Genomic DNA, 23,509 nt, shown 5'->3' with positions numbered 1-23,509 from the left:
TCGCTGTGGCCCACGACGCACGCCTACTTGGAGCTGGTGTACTTGGTGACGGCTTTTGTGCCCTCGGACACCGCGTGCTTGGCCAGCTCTCCGGGCAGCAACAGACGCACCGCGGTCTGGATCTCCCGGCTCGTGATGGTCGAGCGTTTGTTGTAGTGAGCAAGGCGTGACGACTCGGCGGCGATACGCTCGAAGATGTCGTTCACGAAGCTGTTCATGATGGACATGGCCTTGCTGGAGACACCAGTGTCGGGGTGCACCTGCTTCAACACCTTATAGATGTAGATGGAGAAGCTCTCCTTCCTGCGGCGCTTCTTCTTCTTCTTGTCCGTGGCGCGCACATTCTTCTGCGCCTTGCCGGCCTTCTTGACGGCTTTGCCAGACGGTTGGGGAGGCATGATTTCACACAACACGCACGCGAGACCAGAGTCGAATGCGCGTGTCCCCCCCCGACTGAGTGGCTATGAAAGAGGAAAGGAAGAGAAAAGCGCTGTCCCGTTACTGCCTCTCTGAATGAGGGCACCTCCACAGGAAAGCGCAGGGAAGGGGGAATGGGAATGAAAGAGACAGAAGAGAAGAGGTAAGAATAGAGTGGTGAAATGCATTCGATCACTGGCCCCGCGCACGCGCGCATGAAACAGCGCAGCACACGCAACCGAGCGAAAGACCGCCGAGAAGCATTCGCTCGGAGGATTTCAAGCTGGACGGTTGTGCCCTCGCGATCTCCGACTTCAGCGTAGCTCCCGCCGACTGGTTCGCCCTCCGCGGTCTCCTGATGCCGTGCAGCTCTCGCATTGTGGCACCCCGCCCTTGGACTGCTTCGACCGGATCCCCTCTTTCCTATCTCCTTCTTTTTTCCTCTCGCTGGCTGGCGGCTTCTTATCCATCTATTTTCCTTCTATTCTTTTATCCCTCCTTCCTTCTCCCTATATCTTTAATTCCCCATATCCCATTCCTCTGCTGACCTGTTGAGGTGTCCTCGTAAGGAGAGACAGTTACGGGTCGGCACCTTTCTTTTCTTTTCTTCTGATATAACCACAATCTCTCCGAGAAGCCGGAGACGATGAATGCGCCCGAGTAGTGAGGAGAAAAAAAAACCCCACACACAAACACACACACCACCGAACAGGCAAGAAGTTTGGGCGCTCCGCAACCACGAGGGAAGGGGAGAGAGTGTCCAATCCGACGGGAGAGGCTCCGTAGGAGAGAAGAAAAAGGCCGTCAGGCAGGTGGGAGTGGCCTACGTCAACAGTCACGTGTTGTTCCAAGGGGGCGTGGCGCGCGACACAGTAAACAACAACACGTGGGATTGCAACGGGCCTCTTTAGAGGCGCGTGAAAAGGTTCGCGTCGCCAAAAAAGTCTAGAAGCGCATAAAACGCCCGGCGACGTGTTGCTATGTTCGCCGAGGGGAACAGCAAGTGTTCTGCACTCACGTGTGGCAGGCCGAGTTTCCCGTAGCTGTCGCAGAGACGGCGACGAATGTCTGCATATCCCGGGCACAGGCACAAATTGTGTTCAACGGTCTCCTCTGCCGGACACTGCACACACGAAGGGCTGCCACTGCCACGCCGTTTAGAGAGCAGTTGCGCTGTTCGGCCGCATCCAGCACGAAGGCGCAGCAGGAAAGCACGAGCACGCCGCCCGATTCCCGTTGACGGGAGGCGTGCGACAGGCTTGCCGGCTGCTGTGCGGGGGTCTAGGTGAAGAGCTCGGACGTGGCGTGCGATTATGAGTCGCGCCACATCGTAGTCCCGAACGAAGTTCGTTGTAGGAGTGGAGGGGTCGTGGGCGTCCCTTGCGAGCTCGTCGGCTGCCTCGTTGCCGCGCACTCCTACGTGTGAGGGCACCCACTGAAACGACACATCACACCCACTGCGGACGATCACGGTGAACTTGCGCGTGAGGCGCTGCGCGATCGAAGAGCCATTTTCGCCCCTCGCAAGGGTGAGGAGGGCCGCCCGAGAATCGCAGAAGATGACGGCCGAAGATTGGAGGAACTCGACCAGGTGATCGGCCGCAAGGTTCAGAGCCGCGAGCTCAGCGGTCGTCGAAGTCGCCGGGAGTGGAAGACGACACTTCCTCTCGTCTCGTAGCACCGGAATGACGCTGGCAGCAGCAGCGGAGCCGTCCCCCTTCACCGAGCCGTCCGTGTAGAGATGGAGGTGGCCGGAGTAGCGCTGTTCGATCAGTGCGCAGGTCTCCTGTAGAAGGGCAGCCCGAGGTGTGTGCCCCTTGCTGCGTACACCCGGAACCCTGATCGAAATGGGCAGCCGGGAGTCCCAGTGAGGAGGGATAGGCAGGAGACCTGCGAAAAGGGTTCCCGAGATGAGGCTGGCGTATTCCAGTGCGCTGCGGCCCATTCCAGTGTCGGGCAGCGATAGCAGACGATGTACGAGTGCCTTTCCCCCTCGCGTCATGTGCATGCGCTCGACGTGACGCAGAGCACAAGCCTTGGCTCTGAGCGAGAGGGGAAACTGATTCGTTTCTGCATAGGTCACTCCCACTGGAGACGCCCGAGGCATTCCAAAGAGGCGGCGGATGACGCCGCGATGTGCCCTCTCGAGAGTTTCCCACTGTGGCGGTCGCAGGGTGATGCAGGAGAATGCGTAGAGGGCGCTGGCTCCGGCGACGGCGTTGTACATCCTCAGGGCAATGTCCGGGGAACAGCCCTTGCCCCTCGCGAGGAGAGAGGATGCCGCTCCTGCGACTCTGCGACAGCTTAGCCGGTGGCTGGCAACGGCTGGCTTCCAGCTCAAGCGGTGATCGATCGTGATGCCGAGGTATTGGACCGATCGTCGCCACGGCAGAACGCGGCCCCGGAACTTGAGGCGGCCGACCTCGTATCGCCCCTTGAGAGTTGGGTGGACGAGTAGCGCTTCCGTCTTGGCCGTGGAGAGCTGAAGCCCAATGCTCGTGATGTACGCATCCACAACCTCGAGAGAGCGGTTGAGACTCTGTCGCACCTGCAGCCCGCGCAGAGTGGGTCCACTCGCAAAGAGGGCGATGTCGTCCGCATAGATGGCAATGCGCACCTCGTACTCCAAGTCCCGTGGGATGTAGTCCACTATGCGCGCAAGGGCGAGGTTGAACAGCATGGGGCCCAAGATGCTGCCCTGCGGCACGCCGGCAGTGGACGGGCGAGGCGCGCTGAGGTCGCCACCAATGCGGACACGGAACGTTCTGCCCCGGAGGAACTCCTCGACGTACCCGAGAAGCCTGCCACACACACCCATAGCACGAAGAGCGTCCAAAACGGCCGCATGAGGCAGGCGATCAAAGGCACTTTTGATGTCGAGGAGAACCAAATATCCGGCTTCACCGCGGAGCTTTGCATTCTCCAGCGTGGTGACAACGTCGGAGATGCAATCCGCAGTTGACCGGTGACAGCGGAAGCCGCTCTGGACGCCTGCCAGGAAGTTGAGGGCCGCAGCAATCCACTCGAGTCGCTTGAGGGCCATGGCTTCCATCACTTTCCCGGCAGCTGACGTAAGCGAAACCGGCCTGTATGAGGTCGGTTCCGACGCGGGCTTGCCCTTGTTGCGCACCGGAACGACGATCGCCTCCTTCCACGTCGCCGGAAACGCACCCGAGCGCCAGACGCTGTTATACCCCTCGAGCAGGCCAGGAAGTTGGGCCTCGTCGAGGTTTCGCAGCATCTGGTACGTAATGCCGTCGCTGCCAGGCGCAGAACGGCTCCTCCGCGTGGAAAGGACGTGGCGCAGCTCTCCGATGGTGAAATCCTGCGTGCAGAGGGCCTCTATATGTCGCACAATCTCCGCCGTGGGGAAAAACCGCTCGGGAGCGAACAGTTCCGGCCGGTGATGCGCTGGCAGAGGGGGAAGCTGCACTGTGTCAGGGGCGAGGACAGGGGCGTTGAAGGTGTCGGCGAGCAGTTCCGTCAGCTGAGCGGTGGTCAGCTGCAGGGCGATCGCGATGGAGAGGGCCGGATCTTGCGGGACCCGCTGTCGCAACATCGCTCCGAACACCCGCCAGGCGCGCCGGTTGTTGCGCTGCTGTTCGAAGGAGCGGCAGAGGCTGGACCAGCTTTCGGCGTAGCGATGGTGGGCGTGGCGCCTGCACACCGCGTCAATGCGGTTGTAGACGGTCCACTCCTCCGCCCTCTCAGAGCGCTCAGCCCGGCGCTGAGCACGACGCCGAGCAGCCCGTAAGTTGAGCTGCTTGATGTCCGGCACCGGCGTGTTGGCGGGAACACGGCACTTCACCGTAGCCTCGCGCGCGCACTCGGCTATGTGCGTAAACACGTCACCCGCGACTGGCACTGCAGCACACAGTTCGCGAAAGCGTGAGAAGTTCACCACCGAGTAGGCGCGCGTCTGATCAGGCCGGGCGCAGAGGGGCTCGAGGCAGATGGGGTAGTGATCCGACCCCTCCGTGTCGGGGCTTCGGGACCACCGGTAGCGGCAGTCTTCCGTCACGAAGGAGAGGTCGATCGCACTGGGAGCCGAGCCGCGCCTCAGGAAGGTGTTCCTGCCATCGTTGAGGAGATGGAGACCGGCGGCGAGGGACGCATCCAACACCTTGCGGCCCGGGTTGTTCACTCCCGCACTTCCCCACGCCGTGTGGTGAGAGTTGAAGTCACCGCACACAACTGCCGAAGCACCGAGACGGTCCACCAGTCGGACGATAAACTGGGGGTCCCAGAGTCGAGGGTAGCGCACATAAACACTCGCTATTGCAGTGTCTACAGCACCAACGCGCACTCGCACAGCAACGAACTCGACACCGGGACACAGAATATCGGCGATGTCAACCGCCGACTGGGAAAGTCGCGCACGCACATAAATGGACGCGCGAGAGCATCCCGGCCGATGCAACAGTTGCGTGCAGTGGGGGCTGACACAGTCGGCACGTTCACACTCGGTCGCACTGTGATAGGCCACATGTCCGGGGATATTGAGCTCCCCAGCACGAACGTGCGTTTCCTGAAGAGCCAGGACATCAAGTTCGCGCTGGGGAAGTGAGCGCACAAGCTCACGGTGACGGCGGCGGAGAGAACGGACGTTCCATTGGAGTATCCGCGGCCGCGGCTTCTTTGTCGCACTAGTCATGGTGGGTCAAGTCTTGATGTGCGCGCAGAGCTGCCAGGCAAAGGTCGCGCGTCGGCGTGCTGCACACCGTGGTTTCGAGTAGTGCGCGAAGAGCCGCGGCCAGTGCCGTCATGACCGTATCCCTTGCGTCTTTTTTTTGGGGGGGGAGGGGGGGACATGTGGGCTGTGTGGTGGCAGGAGCCGGTGCTGCGGTGGGGTTGCTCTTCAGGGCGTCGCGGAATGAGCAGCCAGAGCGCGTGGAAGCTGTTGCCGTCCCTGAGGCCTCCCGTTGTGTTGCAGCTTTGGCTTGTTGGATGGCCTCGCGGCGCGTAAGTTTGCCGCCTGAGGAGGCGAGTAGAAAGGCTGCCTTTCGCTGCAGCTGTCATGACTCGCACCGGGGTTCGTTCGCGGGGTGGCAGCCCTTGCAGTTTATGCAGTGGGGCTTTTCTGACGCGCAGGGACCCTCGGCATGGTTTCTGGCGCATCGGAGGCAGCGCCTGTCGCGCGAGCACGTTGCAGTGGCGTGACCAAACACACCGCAACGTGCACACTGCAGTGGACGCGGAAGGCGCGCCCGCACCGGCCTCCGTTGTTTGAAGAGCGAGAGCTCCGCTGGCACCACAGTTCCCTCGAACGTAATGACCAGCGTGGCGCCGCGCCGCGCATACGAAAGGGTCTTTACCGCAGCGGTAATGTTCGCGGCAATGATATCCAGGGGAATGTTTTCATCAACCCCGAACACCTCCCCCACACATGAGTTGAGGTCGAGCACCTTTGCCTTTACTCTGACATCAACGATGGTGGTGATCTCGATGAGAGCACTGACATCAGAGTTGGGGGCGGTGTCGACAGCGACGAGATTGCGGCGATGGTTAACCCGCACGCGTTGTGTGGCTGGGAAGCCGGCGAGATAAGCAGCGATGGCGTCCCTCGATGCAGCCAGCAAGTGCGACTTTCGGCCGACCGGTCTGAAAATTATGGTCTGGCCGAGCGCGTCACCAGTAGGCTGCGGTGGTGATTGCCTAATAGGGGCGCGGATCTCCGCTACCGCCTGTGAGGAAACCGGGCGTGGCGTTGGCTGCTGCTTTTTCGTCGGTCTCCCTTTCCCTCTTGTCTGTGGCTGAGAGGAGTCAATCGGCGCGCACAGAGTTAGTTTGCCCAGGGCCTCCGTGGTTGGCAGAGGGGGAAAGCTCGCAAAGCCCGCCGGGGAGGAGACTCCGGATGTTGAGGGGAGTGGCACCTCCTCTCTTAGTGGCCAGCTCAGTTCCTTTGGGGGACCCGCCGGGAGAGAGAGGGGGTGGTTGGCCTGAGGGGAGGACGGGGGGAGACAAGGAGTTGACCTAGGCGCGCCTCGGGAAGGGGTTGCGGCATTAGCGCCACTCTCTCCAGTGACGTCAGGACTGGGGAGGACTGGTTGGGAGAAGAAACCAGTTTGCGGCTGCACAGATGGATCGCGGGCTGGGTTGGTGCCGGCGGCTGCAGCAGATGACGCTCCTTGCTCAGGCTGTTCCAAGCTCACGACACTTCCGCTTTCGGAGCTCGGTGATGTGGCGGGTGTCTCGTGCTCCCAGGAGGAGGAGGAGGACGAAGACGTCGTGGGGGAGGAGGAACTGGCCTCACTGGATTCCTCGTTTCTGGGCGGTGGCTGCGAGAGAAACTCGTCCGTTTGCGTGGCCGTAGAAATGGCGGCCGGCTTGGTAATGGCCGCCGCTCGGCCTCCTCGGTTCCTTTGTGTCGCAGCCGGCTTCTTGGGCGGTTGCTGGCGCCGTGGATGTGGTCTAGTCTGTGGCCTGGACGTAGGTGTCTCCTCCGGTTTGTCCTTAGGGTAGGAGCCTTTGCGAGCCAGTCGGAGGCGGGCCCTGGTCAGTCGCAGGTTGGCCGCTTTAACGGCCGGGCTAGGACCACATGTTTGTGGCATGGAGGCCACGTGGTCGGCGGTTTCGTTGAGGTCTGAGAGGAGAGCCTCAGAGCTGTGCGATGGCTCGTGGTTGCCATCGGCCATGATAAGTGGCGACAGACCTCAAATGAGGTTAGAGAAAAAAAAGGGGGGGGGGATAAGAAAATAAAGAGTTATAGCTACATACTGCTCTGCCCCCTTAGAGCCCTGAGAAGGGCTACGCTCGAGAGCGCGATCCTGGGAGCAGAACAAAAGAAAAAAAAGGGGACACGGGCGTGTCAAATACTTTATTTAAATCAAAAGACTTGAAGCAGGGAAGAAAAACGACGTCCGCTCCCTCCGAAAGCCATCCACCCCCGTGTCCCCCCGTCTCGCCGCGCTTAAATATGAGCGAGGGGTTGTTGACGAGATCAGCACAACGCGCGCGCCCCATTGGTTCGCACGGCTTCTCTCTCTCACACTCTCATCCGTCCCCCGCGAGCGGCGGCGCGCGATGGTGGCAACGGAAACCATTCGAGCACGGCTCTCATCTTAGAAGGCAGCAGCTTTCTTCTTTTCGGCAACCGGCGTCGTACCAAGCGAAAAGCAACACCATGTCCGGACGTGGCAAGGGCGGCAAGGCGAAAGGCAAGAGCAAGACCCGTTCTAGCCGCGCGGGGCTTCAGTTCCCCGTGGGCCGTATTCACCGCCTCCTACGAAAGGGAAACTACGCCGAGCGCGTCGGAGCGGGCGCCCCGGTCTACCTGGCTGCCGTACTCGAGTACCTGGCCGCCGAGGTGCTCGAGCTGGCGGGCAACGCCGCTCGTGACAACAAGAAGACCCGGATCATCCCCCGTCACTTGCAGCTCGCCATCCGCAACGACGAGGAGCTGAACAAACTGCTTTCCGGCGTCACCATCGCGCAGGGCGGTGTGTTGCTCAACATTCAAGCCGTGCTTCTTCCGAAGAAGACGGAGAAGAAGGCGTAAGCGAGCACCCCTTCCGCGCGCTCGCCGCATTCCTTCTAAGGACCACCCAAACGGTCCTTCTAAGGACCACCCAAACAGGTGACGCGGCCGGGCTTCGCTTCGCAGTCACGATGGCTCTGTTCGTACCCTCAAGCGTGTTTGTTTTGCTATATTTTCTATATATTTCCTCGCGACATCAGTTAGCCACAAGTGCGCAACGCCAAATGCTGCACAGAGACAACCAAATCACGCAGCTCGGCACCGAAAAAGACAGAAAAGAGCATGTAAGCGTTGTCATTAGTTACTGTGAAGCTCCACACGTAACCGTCTATCCTTACGATGACACCTGAACGGGTCAGCACAGGGACAGAGTAATTTTAATACTTTTGCATCGAAAAACAAACGTAAGGTAAAAAAAAGAGAGAGAGAGAACCCGTCGTTAGCGCATTTCATTTGGTGCTTCTAACACAATTTATTTCGTCTATCTTGCTAGGAAGCGCAGCCACTATTACACAGAACACACAACACAAGCGCTTAACTTCAACTAAACGTTTATTGCAAAAAAAAAAACTGTCCATAATATGGCACAAAAACTTGTTCTGCTTCAAAAGAAATGAAAGGAAATGACACGCGATGATTTCGAGTGTGTTAGTGCACTCTCTATCGCGCTCACGCGGAAAGAACTGTTTTTTGGATGGGGTGATAGAGAATAACAGACAGTAATGTGCGGGACTGGCACGTGTGCTTTTTGTTGTCTACCTTTTACTATTCTTTTTCTCTGTTCACCCCCTTCGTAAACTCTGACGTTTGCAATAAATGTTCAGTTGAAGTTAAGCGCTTGTGTTGTGAGGTCTGTGTAATAGTGGCTGCGCTTCCTAGCAAGATGGATCCTTACCAACTGGCCCGATACAATTGTTTATTTCGTCTCTCGGTAAAACTTCATCACCTCCTACGAGTGCACCCAAAAGTTGCGCCGGGGTCCAGCAGCCCAAGTCACCATGGCGTTACGCAAACAGAAGCCCTCAAAAACACCTTACAAGCGGCGGGCAAAAAGGTAAACACATAAATGAAATTGACACACCACAGGTTCGCAGCACGGCTGCTGCACACACACCGACTGAAGCTAGCCTACCTTTTCTCTGTCTACTCATAATGATACACACTTTTACCTTGAATTTGTCAAAGCTGAGCCATTTGTTCGTAATAACGACGCGCCGACGTTCCGTTCTTCTGCGCTCTAGACAACGCAGCCACGAACGTACAAAACATGACCGCAAAAGAGGGTGCGGCCGGAGTACGTGGCCTGGAGTGGTCTCGTAGCCAAAGCAGACACGTTGGTGGTCCTGAGAAGGACCGTTTGTTGTTGCTTGCCTGTCGACCGAAGCGCAGGGAGCAGCCCAACTTAGGCGCGCTCAACGCGAATGCGCCGAGCCAGCTGGATGTCCTTTGGCATGATGGTGACGCGCTTAGCGTGGATGGCGCACAGGTTGGTGTCTTCGAAAAGACCAACGAGGTAGACCTCGCTAGCTTCCTGAAGGGCCATCACGGCAGAACTCTGGAAACGGAGGTGCGTCTTGAAGTCCTGAGCGATTTCCCGCACCAGGCGCTGAAGGGGAAGCTTGCGGATCAGCAGTTCGGTCGACTTCTGGTATCGGCGAATTTCACGCAGGGCCACGGTTCCAGGCCTGTAACGGTGAGGTTTCTTCACCCCGCCTGTGGCAGGGGCACTCTTGCGAGCAGCCTTGGTAGCAAGCTGCTTACGCGGAGCCTTGCCTCCGGTACTCTTGCGCGCGGTTTGTTTAGTTCGGGCCATGGTCCGTACGTCCGATCACCTCGACTGACGGAGCGAAACTGCGCCGGAGAACGGCCGGGCAAAGGGGCTTCGCCGCACGACCCATCTCTCTCCCTCCCATTGGCCGACGCGTGAGAATTCGTCCGCGTGCGAGCGCGGAAGCGTACGCCAGGATGCTGGCTGGCGCTCATTTTCGGGCAACCGTGCAGTTCGCGGCTGCAAAGAGGTACACCGAAACGAAACCACTACCGCTGTACAATACAGCCTGCTGCGCATTTCTTTCGCCTTTCAGGCAACACATCAATCGACGCTGTAGCTCGTCGCTTCCCGAAGGGGCGCGACGGAGTGCGAGACGCCACCGTTCACGCCAACAGCGCGCATCGCACTAGAGCGCCTCGCATCACCGAGGGCAAATGCGCACTGCCACGCCAAAAAACTTGCTCCTTGCGTTGTCGCTCATTTGCGACCATTACGTAGTAGAGGGGCGAACACGCAGAGAGACCACCGGCAGTGTTGGTATATGCATACACGTCCGCGCAATGACAAGGAGTAAAATGAAACAAAACATTCGAACGGAAACACCTCGTACATCCAACTGCCACTGAGCGCGCCTACTTGCTCAATAGCAGACAGTAACGGGACTCGATTTTATCTTCCTTTCCCTCTTAAGAATCACTCATACATACTTGCCAAACAACTAGGTGCGCTCAATGGCGGTTGGTTGTACGGGGTGTTTCCGTTCGAATGTTTTGTTTCATTTTTACTCCTATTCCCTCCATATGTCGTCTCACTCTGGCTTCCCTCATCTCTCTTTCACTACACCTTTATTCCTATCCTTTTAATCCCTCCTCACCCCCATCCCTTGTGAGCTGCCGCTGAGGTGTCGCATCCTGATGCAGGCAGTTTCGGGGCTCACTTTCCTCTTCTTTTCCATCTTACACATGAGCAATCCCCCCACCACCACCTCTAAGTGCTAAATATGTGGCACAAAAAGCAGGAAATGGACTCAATGAAAGGGTGAAAAATAATAATCATAATAGAAACGAAGATCAACACGCGCCTCAAAAAGCCCCATTCACTCCGCTTTCACATTTTCACGAGAAAATGAAGGTACACACTTGGAGAACAATGTTCGTTATAGGTAGGCTTGCCTGAGCAGAAGCACTGTCGTGCGCCTTGGTCACACATTCGACACGCCTCTTCCTGTGCGGAGGGGGGAAGTAAAAGAAGGGTGCACTTGAAAATACATTGCTCGTGGGTTGGTGTCGCCATCTGACGGCAGGCTCACGCGAGTGCGCCTTGCTTTCGAATTTGCCGCGCGCGAACCTTTCGCGTTTACACGGACTAGTCCCCCCCCCTCGCGTGGTCGCCGAAGCCAGCCTCCCTAGAGAGACCACCTCTGTCGGCGAAATGGAAACACTTGTTGCGTAGCCGTCCGCCCAAGTAAAGCTTTTCGAAACTGCAGTGTTCGCAGCACCAGTACAGTACATGAGTGCCACTTCTATCAAGTGCAGCTTTCCTCACGGGGCAGCGCTTATTGTGTACTTGCTTCTGACTTGCGCACAAATTCTGTTTAAACATCCCCTTCCACTTTTCTTTCTTTTTTTTTTACAGCTGGGCAGCGCCAGGTGTGAACAAAAAAAAATGATTACGCGTGACAGTGTACTCAATGTGTTCTTGAATGGGGCACTTCTGAGTGCAGAGCGGGCGCGGTAAACACGACCAACCTGTCACAATCAATTTTCATTTGTAAGTACACAGCCGTTCTTCGTCTGGGTGCCCCACGGTAGAACATAGTGCGTTTTTATTTATTTCGACACAACGTGACGCGATCGTGTAGTGGGCATTCCAAACAGAAAAGCGAGTTCGTGCTTCCTGAGCATAGTCGTGTCTCCAAGAATACAGTGACCAGGGTAGAACGCTGCGCTCGGCTTCTTCCTTTGCGCGATAAGGTAACTAACTAGGCGACGTTCGCTTGACGGGCCCGTTTTAGCAGCTTGGCTTGCAGGAAGGAGAGGAAGAACTCGCAGATGTGGCGATTGATTCGTGCATGCAGACCCAGGAGAAAGACGACGACGCGAACGAAATGCGGTGAACGTGACAAGTACCCAGCGCGATCAGGCTACTACTACACGAGGTGCTGCTCACCTGAGCGATGACGCAATGATATTGCAAAGAGGGACGGGCGGGTATGGCGAACCGCTGGGATCACACTGCCGAAGCATCAAGTGGGTAGCCCTGAAGAGGGCTGTTGTGTTCTCGTTGGCTGGCTGCAGGCGACGCCGCTGGCTTCTTAGCCTCCGAATCCGTACAGGGTGCGGCCCTGACGCTTGAGGGCGTACACCACGTCCATGGCTGTCACGGTCTTCCTTTTGGCGTGCTCGGTGTAAGTGACGGCATCGCGGATCACGTTCTCGAGGAACACCTTGAGAACGCCGCGAGTTTCCTCGTAGATGAGGCCAGAGATGCGCTTGACACCGCCACGGCGCGCCAGACGATGGATGGCCGACTTGGTTATGCCCTGGATGTTGTCACGCAACACCTTTCGATGACGCTTGGCGCCACCCTTCCCCAGCCCCTTGCCACCTTTGCCACGGCCAGACATGACGGCTTGTGAAGTTTCTGCTTCTGCTTCAAAACGCGCCCAGAAAGCGAATGCGGTGGTGGTAGTGGTTAGAAGATGAGAAAAGGCACCTAATTTCTGCAACCCGGTCAGGAGCACGGCGCAGTGCCTGCGGGGAAGGGAAAAAGGGAGAAAAGTGGAAAGAAGAGGAAAGATTAATTGAGCAGTGGAGCGGTCATCATCAACAGAAGCAGCAGTCCAGAAGCAAAGGTAGGGGTGGCAAGGGCCCCATCCTCAGCGGTAGGCCACGATTCCCGTCTCGTCCAGGAACTCCACCAGGCTCCGGAGTGCTGGTAGATGGGGACGAAATGGGAACAGTAGGTGCTCTAGGGTGGTGGCAGGAAGGCCATGTCTCCGGTAGGCTGCGATGACCCTCGAGCGTTCCTGGGCCAAGGCAGGGCAGGCACAGAGGAGGTGCTCGAGGGTCTCGCGGTCGCCGCAGCGGCTGCAGGCTGGGAGGCACTGCATCCCTTGAGGTAACGTCGGGCCGCAGTCCACACGCATCCGGTTCGCAGCCGCAGCAGGTTGGCTCGTTCTCTCCTGGTGAGGCCTACCTCAGGAAGACGCCTGGGTCCCCGCCCATTGGCCACCCTCTGGTCTGGGTGGACTGAGGCGAGGAGCTTCTTGATACGGGCCTGCGAGTAGTCTCTCACCGCCACGGTTTGGGTGATGGGGGTTCCCAGCTGATGTGCTGCCTTGGACAGCGTGTCTGCCTCCTCGTTGCCGGCTATGCCTACGTGAGAGGGCAGCCAGTGGAAGGAGACGGACGTCCCGGCTGCTGCTAGGGCCCGATACTTGGTTGCCAGGAGACTCCCCGTGAGCCCGGCACGGCGATGGTTGGCCAGTGTCTGCAGGGCTGCCTTGCTGTCGCACAGGACTGCGACCGGTTGAGCTGGAACGTCCTCGGCCAGCAGGTCCGCCACCAGGTGTAGCCCTGCCAGCTCCGCAGCCGTCGAGCTCGCCGGGAAGGGCAGTCGGCACTGCCTGCTGATGGCCCGGGATGGGATGACGCAGGCGGCCGCCGCTGAACCGTCTGGCATGACGGATCCGTCGGTGAAGACCTGCAGCCGTCCTGCCAGTTGCTGCTCGAGCTTGGAGACGGCGGCCTGTTGCAGTGCTGCAGCAGGTGTTCGGCGCTTGGTTACCCCGTCCAGGTGCAGGTGCACCTCAGGCGGCTGGTGGTGAGGTGGTGGAGGGGCCACCGGGACTGGCGGATCCGGGACCATCTGGTGGTAGAGTGCACAGAGACCACCCATCCGTGACCTCGGCTGGCTGCGAAGTCGCTCCAGGAGGGTTCTGCCGTCGGCGGCACGGTGTAGGCGGTCTACGTGCCCCAGAGCACGCTGGAGCATGTGCAGAGACAGGGGCCACTCTCCAGCCTCGGCCAGGGTCGCTGCCACAGGGGAGTACCTGGGGAGCCCCAGGATGGCCCTCACTGCTCTCCTGTGATATCCCTCCAGGTCCAGTCTCCTGGCAGGCGTCAGGTCCACCAGTGGAAAGGCGTATAGCAGGACTGAGGACGCTGAAGCCTGGTTGAGTCGAAGCGCCAGCTTGGTCGAGCAGCCATGTCCACGCTGCTGCAGCTTGCTGATGGCTCCCTGGACTCGCCGTACTTGTGTGCAGGCGACCTTGGCAGCTGGGACCCAGGTGAGACGGTGGTCGATGGTGAGCCCCAGGTACTTCACTGTCAGCTTCCAAGGCAGGTTGCGGTTGCCCACTCTCAGCTGCTTCACGTAGCGTCGTGCTGCGGCCAGCGGGTGGATCAGCAGGGCCTCGGTCTTGGTTGCGGAGACCTTGAGTCCGATGCCACTCAGGTAGGCGGACACCGCATCCAGGGCCGCCTGCAGTGACGTCCTGATGGCTGGAATGGACCGCCTCGGTCCCCGGGCCCAGAGTGCCACATCGTCGGCGTAAACAGAGCAGCGGGCTGCGAACCTGGTGCCTGTCGGAAGGGAAGCGGGGAGTCCAGCCATCGCCAGGTTGAATAGGAAGGGGCTCAGCACGGAGCCCTGTGGTACACCTGCGGTGATGTCTCTGGGTTTGCTGGTCTCCTTGCCAACTCGAACCCTGAAGGTCCTGCCGGTCAGGAAGGCAGTCACAAAGCTGTGGAGGCACCCGTGAACGCCAAGTCGGTCTAGAGACGTCTCGACGACCTCGTGTGGGAGACTGTCAAAGGCACTCTCCACGTCCAGCAGGAGCAGCATGGCCACGTCACCACAGCTCTGGCATCCTCAAGGGTGGCGACGACGTCGGAAATGGAATCAGCTGTGCACCGGTGGCGCCTAAAGCCAGTCAGTTGTTCCGGGAAGAACTCGAGTTGGCCAGCAATCCACTCAAGTCGCTCCAAGGCCATCTTCTCCAGCACCTTGCAGGGAGCCGAGGTGAGAGAGACTGGCCTGTACGAGGAGAGTGCCATGGCTTTCTTCCGGGGCTTCAGGATCGGGGCGACGACCGCAGTGCGCCATGACTCCGGTAGGACCCCACTGCTCCAGACGTCGTTGTAGTGCTCGAGCAGGTGCTGGTGGCCAGCTCCGTCCAGGTTACGGAGCATCTGGAAGGTGACACCATCAGCTCCCGGGGCACTTCATCTTTTCGTTCCTGCAAGGGCAGCCTCCAACTCGTGTTTCCTGATGGGTTCGCAGCACAGCTCTTGTACTTCTGCAGCTGTCCACCCAGGATGGTGGCAAGTGTCAGGATACTGCAGCGCAGCAAGGGGAGGTGCAGCAGGCAGCTGGGCAATGTCCCTCGCAGAAAACTGGTCGGCCAGCTGTTCTGCCAGGTCCGCTGCCTGGATGGAAAGGTGGACGGCCAGGGACATCACTTGGTTGAACGGCCGTGGCACCATCAGCAGGCACTTCAGCAGGCGCCAGGCCTTGGTGCCATCCCGTGATCGGTCGATGGAGGTGCAGACGCCCACCCAGCCCTGCTTCCTGCGCGCTCGGGCGTGGCGTCTCCAGGCGGCGTCGACCTTCCGGAACGCTGTCCAGAGCTCTCGTTGTCTCTTCTTCAGAGCCTGACGTTCTGCCCGCCTCCGTGCTGCTCTCAAGGCTAGGTGCCGGATGTCTGGAACAGGCTGCCCTTGCTGCGCCTTAACAGCGACAGTTGCAGTCCGGGCACTGTCAGCCACCAGCTGCATGAGGTCCTTGTCACCGGTGTCCTGCCTGAGCAGCTGCCGGTATACCCGCCAGTCTACCACCCGGTACTCTCGATCCCTGGGGGCCTTGCCTCGGTAAGGGGTGAGAAGTATGGGCAGGTGGTCCGAGCCCCAGGTGTCCGGGAACGGTGTCCAGGCGTACCGGCAACCCTCCGTAGCCACGCTGAGGTCTATGGCTGTGGTGGTGCTGTTTGCTCCGCGACGCAGGTAGGTGACGGCCCCTGTGTTCAGAATCACCAGGCCCAGCTGCAAGAGGACGTCTCGCACCTCTCGCCCTCGTACATCGGTCCTGCGGCCGCCCCAAGCTGGATGGTGAGCGTTGACGTCTCCACACAGCAGGAAGTCCTTCCCTAGTTGGTGCGCAAGCTGCCGAAGACACCCGGGGTCCCAAGGTTCCTTTGGTCTGATGTAGACGCTGGCCACCGCAGTGTCAACACCGTCGAGGCGGACCCGGACGGCGCAGCACTCGAAGGGCCCTCCGGCCAGGTCGGCCACGAATACCTCCGCCTGCAGCAGGTCCCGCTTGACGTAGATGGCACAGCGGGAAGGTCCTTGTGGGTGGTTGTCGTCCAGGCAAGGGGCAGCACTGCAGTCGGTCAGGGTGCAGCTCGTCCGGCTGCTGTAGCCGACGTAGCCTGGAAGTCGGAGCTGCTCTGCCTGGGCGTAGACCTCCTGGAGTGCAAGGACGTCATAGTCGTTGTGGAGCAGGTGTTGTGCGAGGTCGTCTCTCCGTGGTCCCAGCCAGTGGGCGTTCCACTGGAGGACGCTCGGGCGTCGGGGCTGACGTTGCCTGGTGGGAGGACTAGCCATGCTGGTTGTTCTGTTGCCAAGCCCCTGCCTGCAGGCAGATGGCACGAAGCGGGTGCTCTTGTGGAAGCAAGGCAGCGACTGCCTGCAAGGAGAGCAGAAGGGGGCCCAGAAGTTGTTCCACTAGAAGTGTCGGGGCAGAGGTCTCAGCAGTCTGGGCCTAGGAGTGGCGGTTGCGGGTGTGCAGACTTGAGCAGGAGGTCGGTCAACAGGAGCGGCTGGGTTTGCAGGCTCAGCTGGAGTGTTGGTTGCAACTGCAGGGGTTGGCCGGCGGAGGTTGCGTGGTGCTGGGGTTGGTCTGGCTGATGCCACGTGGCCCTTCACTGCACTAGCATAGGACCGAACCTCCCTCGTTTCTTCCCTCACAACTGCCGCGACTGCTCGTCTTGAGAGGGCTGTGGTCGAAGAGGCCATGATGGTAGCCACTCGTCTCTGCTCCTGCCAGCGAGGACAGTCTGGTGTGTCAGCACGATGAGGGCCCCCGCAGTTCACACAACGGAGATGCTGGCAGTCTGACTCTCGTGGGTGAGACCGGCCGCAACGGATGCAGCTGTCTGGCCAGTTCCAGGTCTCCCTCACGTGGCCGTACCGGCCGCACTGCCTACACTGGAGTGGCCGTGGTCTGGCTGGTCGGACCGGAAAGCGTACTCGGAACAGTGTCACGTGGTCTGGGGGAACTGGGCCCTCGAAGCTCAGCGTGACGGTTCGGCCTTCTCTAGATGCCGAAAGGACCCGTACAGTCGACTGGAGTCCGGACAGCAAGTTCTCGTCAGCAGCGTCGCCGTCCACACCGTGGAGGAATCCTATACTGGTTCGGCGGTCTGCAGGCTGCCTGGCGGTCACTGGTATGCCCTTGAGCTCTGTGAGGGCCAAGAGCTTGACAAGGCATTCCTGGGAACTCACGTCCACTGCTACCACGTTGCGGTGTTGGTTCACCCGGATCGCAGCGACTCCCGGGTGCAGCGAGAGTGCCTGGGCTATGGTCAGTCTGGGGCAGTTCCGGAACGAGCCTCCAGCAGAAGCACGCCGGTAGAGCACTGTCCCCTTCACCGCAGGGTCTACAGGAAGGGCTGCTGATGTCAGGTTCCTGGTACGACGAAGGGCAGCCTTAGAGCGAACTGTCTGGAATCCCTCATGGTCAACTGTCTCAGTGGTAGGGGCAGCTGCACGTCTGAGGGCAGTATGGGGCGTGGGGGATGGCCCCGTGGTTATGGTCTGCTTGCACTGGCTCCCAGAAGAGGTTGGGGAAACCGCTGCACTCTGCAAGGCTGGTACAGTCCTCCTCCTACGCCGATTCCTGTTCCTCTTCCTCCGAGGTTTCCCAGTGGTGTTGGCACTTGTGGTATCCTTCAGGAAAGCCGCGGCAGGGTGAGGGGGCACGGTCTCGTGGTGAAGTGCTTCGTCCATTTCTTCTGGAGCATCAATGGCAGGTACGCCTGGAGGGCCCGTGGCCACAGTAGAGGGGTCCTTTTGGATCACCGAGGCCACCCCAGTCGTAGTGCTGCTTGCAGAACTGTCGATAGAGTCCTCGGTGTGTTGGGAGTCATAGGACAGCCGAGAATCCGAGCTGTCGGCACTTCTGTTACTCTCTCCTTGAGGATTGCCTTGGGCCAGCTTGCGCCGTGTGTCCGCTTCATCGTCGCTGCTATCCTGAGGGCGGGGACGCTTCCGTGACGCGGACATGTCCATCTCCTCTTCAGCAGCAGGGGCACTGGTACACATGGCGTCTCCGCGCGAGGCCTGCGACAAACGTCGTACAGCGTCTGCGGCAGCAGTCTTCCATGCCATGACCATGTTGTCTCTGGACTCCTGTAGAGTCCAAGATTGCAGGCTTTCCAGCTGGACGAATGGAATGCCACCAAAACTTGCGCCACGTTTGTGCCTGGGGGTTTCGCACAGGTCGGGCTGGCAGTGCTCCTGGCGGCGGCATCATAGCTTGCGCTAGTGCCTTCGCATCCTCGGAAGGTCTGTACCTATCCTGGTCGTCCATGATCGTGCAAGGGAGCTGACTGAGGTCTGTCGGTTGTGCACGCACTCACCCGCAAACACTCACTCGCGTGCACACACACTTTCACTTACACCACTAGTTGGCAGAGTTCTGGAAGGAAACACTTCTCGGCAGAGCCGGTGGTTATTGTGAGGGGAAAAGCACTAGTTAGTCACTGAACCCACTACACGTAATGTAGTGCACTAAAAAAAAAACCGAGCACGCTACTATACAAGCTACCCAGAGGCAAAAAAAAACACGCACTTCAGTGGAAGGCAAGAACGCAAACAAGCACACACACAAGGGCTAGTAACGAGTCAAGTAAACGCTGGCACAAGGCACACTTGCTAGGAGTAGTCAAACACCAACGGTACTCACACTAAAAGTAGCCGAGAGGCACAAGAACACACTCCCGATAAGTAAAAAGCGCCCTGTAGTAAGCTCTGTAGAACACTTTATGGGAGAAAAAAAAACACACACGAAGAAGGCTAGGCTGAAAGAAAACAGCGCACGGGGTCCTGAAAAGAAAGCGCACACGCCCACCTGAAGAAAAAGATAACGCTAGGCACAAAGCACACTCGCGATACCTGATCAAAAACCCGCCTTACTTGTGCTATCAGTAGCTCGAGAACACGCGCTGAAAGTAAACAAGCCTTAGCAGTGCGCGCGCTACGTCACTAGAAACACAAGAACAGGGCACGCGGGTTAAAAGTAACTAGCAGCTAGTGACTGTTAAAGAGCCTGAAAAGAAAAGTCAAGCTCGTTCCTAAAGATTGCTAGCGTTCCTAAAAACAAACACTCGCGTTTCTGCAAAAAACGAAGTCTGTAAAGAGAGTAAGACCGCACGTGTTCGAGACCGCTGTCGTCACACGCGGTGCGATGAGTCGCGCTAGTCGCTACACTCACTAGTCGAGCACAAGAAACCGCAACAGTAATAAAGAATCACTCACCAACCAGTCGATGCAGGCTAGAAGGCAGTGGCCGAAATTCTATGTCGGTTATCTAGAGAAAAGGCACAGGGCACACGCGTTGAACCACGGGCACAGCGGTGCTTGCGGCGCGCGCGAGTACGGACAGCGTACTCGCACGAAGCACCGGTGAAGCGACCGCACTCCTCGGTGGACTACGCACGCCCGGCGCGAAGCACGAGTCACGAAACCAACAGCTGAGGAGCGCGCATAAACACGACCTTCCCCTTCGGCTGCCGAAACGGCTCTCAAGCGCTGGTGGTAGTGGTTACAATGAAGAGGAAAAAGGCACCTAATTTCTGTCTGCCTTCAGGCGACACGGCGCAGTGCCTTATAGGGGTGGGGGGAAGGAGGGATAAAAAGAATAGAAGGAAAGTAGAAGCAGAAGAAGACAGCCAACGAGAGGAAAAAAGAAGGAGATAGGAAAGTGGGGATCCGGTCGAAGCAGTCCAAGGGCGGAGTGGTTCTTGAGAGAAAGGAAGAGAAAAGTGAGCCCCGTTATTGTCTGCTTCAGTGAGCGACACCGCCACAGAGCTCACAAAGGGATGGGGGTAAGGAGGGATAAAAGGGTAGAGGTAAAAGTATAGGAAAGAGGAAGAAGAAGCAACAACAAACTGAGGGGATAGAAGAGACAGGAAAGATGGAAAAACGGTCACTGGAGTCCGAGGACGGGGTACACTTGCGAGAGATGGTGTCGGCGTCTGTAGATGGCGTAGAGCAGGTCCAGTAGGTCAGAGCTGCGCTGTCACCGAAGACAGCCGGCGACAGGAGATGACGTAGGGCCAGCCCAGTCGGCCAGAGCTACGATGACGCCGAAGGTCGCGAGCGCGCGGAGCGCGCGGGCGCACAACCGGTCGGCACGAAATCCAGGGAGCGTCTCTCCGCAGTCCAAGGGCGGGGTGCCACAATGCGAGAGCTACACGGCGTCAGGAGACCGCGGAGGGCGAACCAGTCGGCGGGAGCTACGCTGAAGTCGGAGATCGCGAGGGCACAACCGTCCAGCTTGAAATCCTGCAAGCGAATGCTCGACACGATCGAGTCATGGTGTCGGCGCCGACCCGCGAGACTGAGGAGGAAGGCGAACAGCGCGCGCCGGTTGGTCGGCGGCCAGCTCGTCTCTCTCCCTCTTTTCTTCGCGAGGAGCGCGTTGGCCGCGCAGGTTGCTGCACTGACTATTTTTCTGCACTACAAGATTGAATATACACGGCAAACATGCTTTTGTTTGTTTGTTTGTTTTTAATTCTTTTCTCGTTACTGTTGCTAAGTTTCTTGCCCATTCATTCACGCACCCTTCACTGCTGCAAAATGGCGTATCAGTCGTATCAGCTGCCCCAGCGGCAAGGAGACATCAAACCGAGTAAGCGACAATTCATGTACGCGTACGTACAAACCCAGCTGATACAACGCGTTCGCTAAAAAAACTTTTCATCGTGTCCACTGAACATGACACACGCAATATTTGTCAAAACTCACAGCTGCAACAGCTCACCTGTGTGCCGCACGTAAATAAACTGCACACTTAACACTTTGCGACTACTCGTCCCCGGCGTGTGCCCCCTCCCTCTTTTTTTTTCTTTTATATGTTCTCGCTTTCTCTCTAATCACATCAATCCCTCATTTGCACGCACGAAACCCGTTTCACGGCGTCACTTTGACGCCATCCTTGTCGCCAAACCAAGGGACTAACACACGCGGTCCGGGCACGGCCTCATGGCCGGGAATTTCTAAACAAAGCGTGCTCGCGTTGTTGTGGACGCCGGCACGTGAAATTCGGCAAAGTAACAGCACCTTCGGCTGGCTACGCGTGTCTCAAATTTTACTGTGGCAGCTCCACTACATATCGTGATACGGCAGTTTCACCGAAGCCACGCAACGCGACCGCGCTCATTTCAGCATTCACGGGGACGGCAGAGAGTGAGAGCGCACCTCCTCTCGGGCGTGCCTCTCCTCCCGTAAACACGGACTGTCAAGCGGTCCGGTCGCAGCGAAGTTTCCCCATCTCCTTGCGGGGTGGTTCAACACCTGCCCGTTTCAAGTGCACGGTTGCACTGTGAGGAACCCTGCAAGGGTCACGCAATTACAGGCAAAACAGCCCTAACTCTAAAGCGCCTTACATAGGACGAGATTGGAGCGTAAAATGCACCACCCTTTATGCATTCTTTCTTCTTTACAGCGTTGGAAGAGTGTTCGTTCGCTGCATGTATTACGCATGCGTACTTTCGCTTACATTATACCTTCGGAGGCTGACAACCTGTTAAGTAATCTGTCAACGACTATCCGGACGGCATCAGCTGTGCAAAGAAGATTTGCAGTTGGCCTTTCTTATTCGCACTTCTTTTTCCGAGGCTCACATGTGTTCCTAGCTTCATTACGCCTGATATCTGCCGTCCAGAGCACACAAAGTAGGTCTACACATCGTGGCAACCAATATTTCGAAAAAAGTGAATTGCGTAGTATTATAAAGAATACAACTTTCAGAATGAGCAAAACTGCTTGGTTTGACCAAAGTACAAAGAGGTGCGATTTATACCACATCGATCCATTTATTGAATTAAAAATTACGCTGGCATTAGATAGAATATCGGAAACTCTAATTTACCGATTGAGGCTAGGCACGGCATACACAAAACTTTTTTTTTTCTTTGCACAGACACGGCAGAGCTGAAAGTCCCGAATGCGAATGTGGATTGATAGATGAAGACGTATGTCACCTTCTCGTAGAATGTCCACATCACGAGACGCCGTCTTAAGTCCGAACAGTTGGCATTAGACCGCAGACCGTTTAACATGAAGAAACTTCTGGGTCCGTGGCCTACTCGAGTTTTACAGTCGCACGCTTTAAAAGCATCAACACGTTCTTTACAAGACAGCGGGATAGCTGATAAGTATTAAGAAATAACGAACTTTCATTTGTAACAAATGTACTTATTATGTACAGTATCACGTGGCTCCCATCATGTGTGTGTTATGAAATGAATGACGTGTCGACAATTATGTACACACGAGCGAATGCATCTTTATAAGGACCAGACGTGTGCTCCACTGTTTTGTGCTGGTGGACCGAATATTAACGAGGGACATTATCAGAGACTTCATTCATTGACTTTCGAACATTTACTTACCATTGTGTTCTGATATGTGCGTATAAGTGTAAGTGTGTCTTTGCATATTTCGGCCCGAGTTTTCTACTTTCCATGCACTGCTTTGTATGTTTTGCTTCAAGATACGTGTTCAAGTTTAACTCAACGGCCAAGGAGTAGCCGGCGCCATAATGGTCCGCCAACATCTCCTTACATATCATATCAATAAGAAAAAAAGATGCGCGCCAATGCCCATCTATTGTATTCCCTTCTCACGTGCACCAATACCAAACTGCGCGTGCCATTTCTGTGGTGCAAGTGTGTTTAAGTAGTCGCAGTTTCATCTTTCACAATCATGAGGGTTCCCACACTGAAAGTATTCCTTCTCCCAACTGGTGGCAGGGACGCACGATGCGAAATTACAAAATGATCGCGCTTGAAGGCTTCATACAAATGCACTGTCGACCCGCCGAACATAGTCAGTAATCTAAAAAGATCTCACAAAACACCCACAAGCCGTTCGAAAAAGCCGCGGTTGGTATCCCGCAATAAAACATCAATAAAATCACAGACTGGTCTCACGAACCTCCGCAAATGAAATCATCTTACAAACGACGCCCCCATTGTGCAGGTACACGCGCGCGGCAATCGCAACCCAACAACCAAACTGCCACCTTTGATTCGCATCCAGTCCAACTGCGAATCCTGAGTAGCCGCTTTTTTTTAATTAACCCTCCATTTAGGACAGAGTCCTCCCGCACCGCATCTACGACACGGTTCTAATGGTACGTGAAGTGTGGCGATTCTGCGTAGATAACAACTTTAACTAGGCTTCGCATCTATTTAAACAGAGCCACTGACCGCGAACCATCATCCCTGCTGAACGAAAGGCGGCTGCAGCCGAACGCGTGCACCAGTACTCAGACAAGCCCCGCGATCCAAACGACATCCAAGGCCACGATAACATGCCAGCCAACTCTGGCTGGTTCAGCCTTAATTGTGAGTCACCGCTGTTTTCTTTCTTTGGCGTTGTCCTTTCTCTCGTTATATTCATTTAGTCACGACGAGTTAAACGCGGACTTCCCCTTGGCATGCTACGCATCTCTAGCGGCGCTACGACGCACCATAACGAGAGCATGCCATAGCGTCGAAAAAAGTATTTTTTCTCCCATCCCCCTTTTCGTTTTTCGTGCGGAAAACTGCG

At 57.3% G+C, this 23,509-nt stretch overlaps 1 protein-coding gene across 1 annotated transcript; it reads right to left on the bottom strand.

Moving 5' to 3' along the window:
• Positions 1–7,164: 7,164 nt before the first annotated feature.
• Positions 7,165–14,513, bottom strand: LOC142765160 (uncharacterized). Its single transcript, XM_075865734.1, has 2 exons — positions 12,773–14,513; positions 7,165–7,184 (listed from the first exon to the last, which is right to left on the bottom strand). Exons 1-2 carry the CDS (start codon positions 14,511–14,513, stop codon positions 7,165–7,167), a joined length of 1,761 nt encoding a protein of 586 aa, XP_075721849.1.
• Positions 14,514–23,509: the final 8,996 nt, after the last annotated feature.

The sequence above is a fragment of the Rhipicephalus microplus genome, chromosome 6 (assembly GCF_043290135.1).
Source record: "Rhipicephalus microplus isolate Deutch F79 chromosome 6, USDA_Rmic, whole genome shotgun sequence".
In the NCBI taxonomy this organism is placed as follows: domain Eukaryota; kingdom Metazoa; phylum Arthropoda; class Arachnida; order Ixodida; family Ixodidae; genus Rhipicephalus; species Rhipicephalus microplus.
Note: the sequence above shows the minus strand (reverse complement) of the source record. Positions and strands in the feature narration are given on the sequence as shown.

What these genes read in the sequence shown, in the direction of transcription:
- LOC142765160 (XM_075865734.1), bottom strand. Translation starts at nt 14,513, where the DNA reads ATGCTGCTCCTGCTGGACGTGGAGAGTGCCTTTGACAGTCTCCCACAC. An exon ending in ACGTTACCTCAAGGGATGCA is followed by an intron (nt 7,185 to 12,772) that starts GTGCCTCCCAGC and finishes TTCTGCTCCCAG; the next exon opens with GATCGCGCTCTCGAGCGTAG.